This window comes from Juglans regia, chromosome 13, assembly GCF_001411555.2.
Source record: "Juglans regia cultivar Chandler chromosome 13, Walnut 2.0, whole genome shotgun sequence".
Classification (NCBI taxonomy): Eukaryota; Viridiplantae; Streptophyta; class Magnoliopsida; order Fagales; family Juglandaceae; genus Juglans; species Juglans regia.
The window spans coordinates 6,111,458-6,113,017 of NC_049913.1; the positions used below are offsets into that span (position 1 = coordinate 6,111,458).

The following is a 1,560-nucleotide window of genomic DNA, read 5'->3' on the forward strand; positions in this document are numbered from 1 at the left end:
ATTCATGACAACTGTTGTACTCTTTATCCAGGCACCATAAACCCACATACACCAAACGTCGTCGTTTAAAAGGGACCGTATAGTCCACGCTCCTACGGTCTACCCCCCGAATAACGACACAAATCATCTCTCTTCCAAAAAAAAAAAAAAAAAAAGGACACAGCATATACCACCGTAGAGCCTAGGATCCCTCATTAACCCTAGTCAACTTCTAGTCCAACCATGGTTACTCATGTCACCGTCCCGATACTCCCACGTTTCTCCATCCAACGGTTCAACACAACCTTCCTGGCTTCCACAGCTTTTTCCCCCCTATATAGTCAGCCGCATTGCCCCTCTCGAACCCTAACCATCATCTACTTCTTTAGTTCTTCCTAAAACAATCTCTTCAAGATTTCTGCTCTGCTTCGATGGCGGCCTCAAACCCCAAGGTTTTCTTCGACATGGCCATCGGCGGCCAACCTGTCGGCCGTGTCGTTATTGAGCTCTATGCCGACACCACTCCTAGAACCGCGGAGAACTTCAGGGCCCTTTGCACCGGTGAGAAGGGTACGGGTCGAAGTGGCAAGCCCCTTCACTACAAGGGTTCGTCCTTCCACCGCGTGATCCCGGGGTTCATGTGCCAGGGCGGTGACTTCACCGCTGGGAACGGAACCGGTGGAGAGTCCATCTACGGCGCCAAGTTCGCCGACGAGAACTTCATCAAGAAGCACACCGGCCCCGGAATCCTATCCATGGCTAATGCTGGGCCCGGCACCAATGGGTCCCAGTTCTTCATCTGTACCGCCAAGACCGAGTGGCTCGACGGCAAGCACGTCGTGTTCGGGAAGGGGATCGAGGGTCTGGATGTTGTGAAGGCGATCGAGAAGGTTGGGTCCAGCTCTGGAAGGACCTCGAAGCCCGTGGTCGTTCAGGACTGTGGTCAACTCTCTTAGATCTAACTATTATCTAATAATAATATGATCAAGGTCTTTTTTTTCTTTTGTTTATCTATTGGGGTGTCGGTTTAACATGGTCTAGTGTCGTTTTGGTGTCATCGAGTTTATGGTTATGTTCATGGTTCTTGCTATGGAACTGGTCTTATGGAACTGGGTTTTTGTGACCCATTCCACTGGTAGATCAATTAAGACTTTTTTACTATGATGTGATGAAAAATGAGGTACCTTTTTAAATAAGACACTTATCTTTGTGAACGTTTGAAGTGATGGATGGGTTTCTGTTTGTCTGTCTGATTCTTCCTTTGCAGCTGATATAATAGTTTGTAGGAATGCTGATTTACTCCTTATTGACATGCATCTTCCTTTACAGCTAATGGTTTGTGGATATGATGCTTATCTAGATATTGTTTTCAGTGTGAAGAGAAATGATGTTAAATAAGTATTTGATATCTAGCGGTAGAAATGTAAAACAGAGGGATTAAACGATGGGGGTGGAAAGGTGATGGCTTGACTGGAAAGATTCTCAGGTGTTTAGGGGGGGCTGGTTCTTGAGGAAGAGAGGGTGTGGCAGATAAAATGTTATAATGTCGGAGGTGAAGAAGACGACAAAAGCAAGGGAGGG

General features: G+C 46.9%; 1 protein-coding gene across 1 annotated transcript; it reads left to right on the top strand.

The window, feature by feature from the left end:
- Window positions 1–315: 315 nt before the first annotated feature.
- On the top strand, window positions 316–1,225 carry LOC108993371 (peptidyl-prolyl cis-trans isomerase). The gene has a single exon (XM_018968258.2). It carries the CDS (start codon window positions 411–413, stop codon window positions 933–935), a length of 525 nt encoding a protein of 174 aa, XP_018823803.2. The 5' UTR covers window positions 316–410; the 3' UTR covers window positions 936–1,225.
- The last annotated feature ends 335 nt before the right edge of the window (window positions 1,226–1,560 follow it).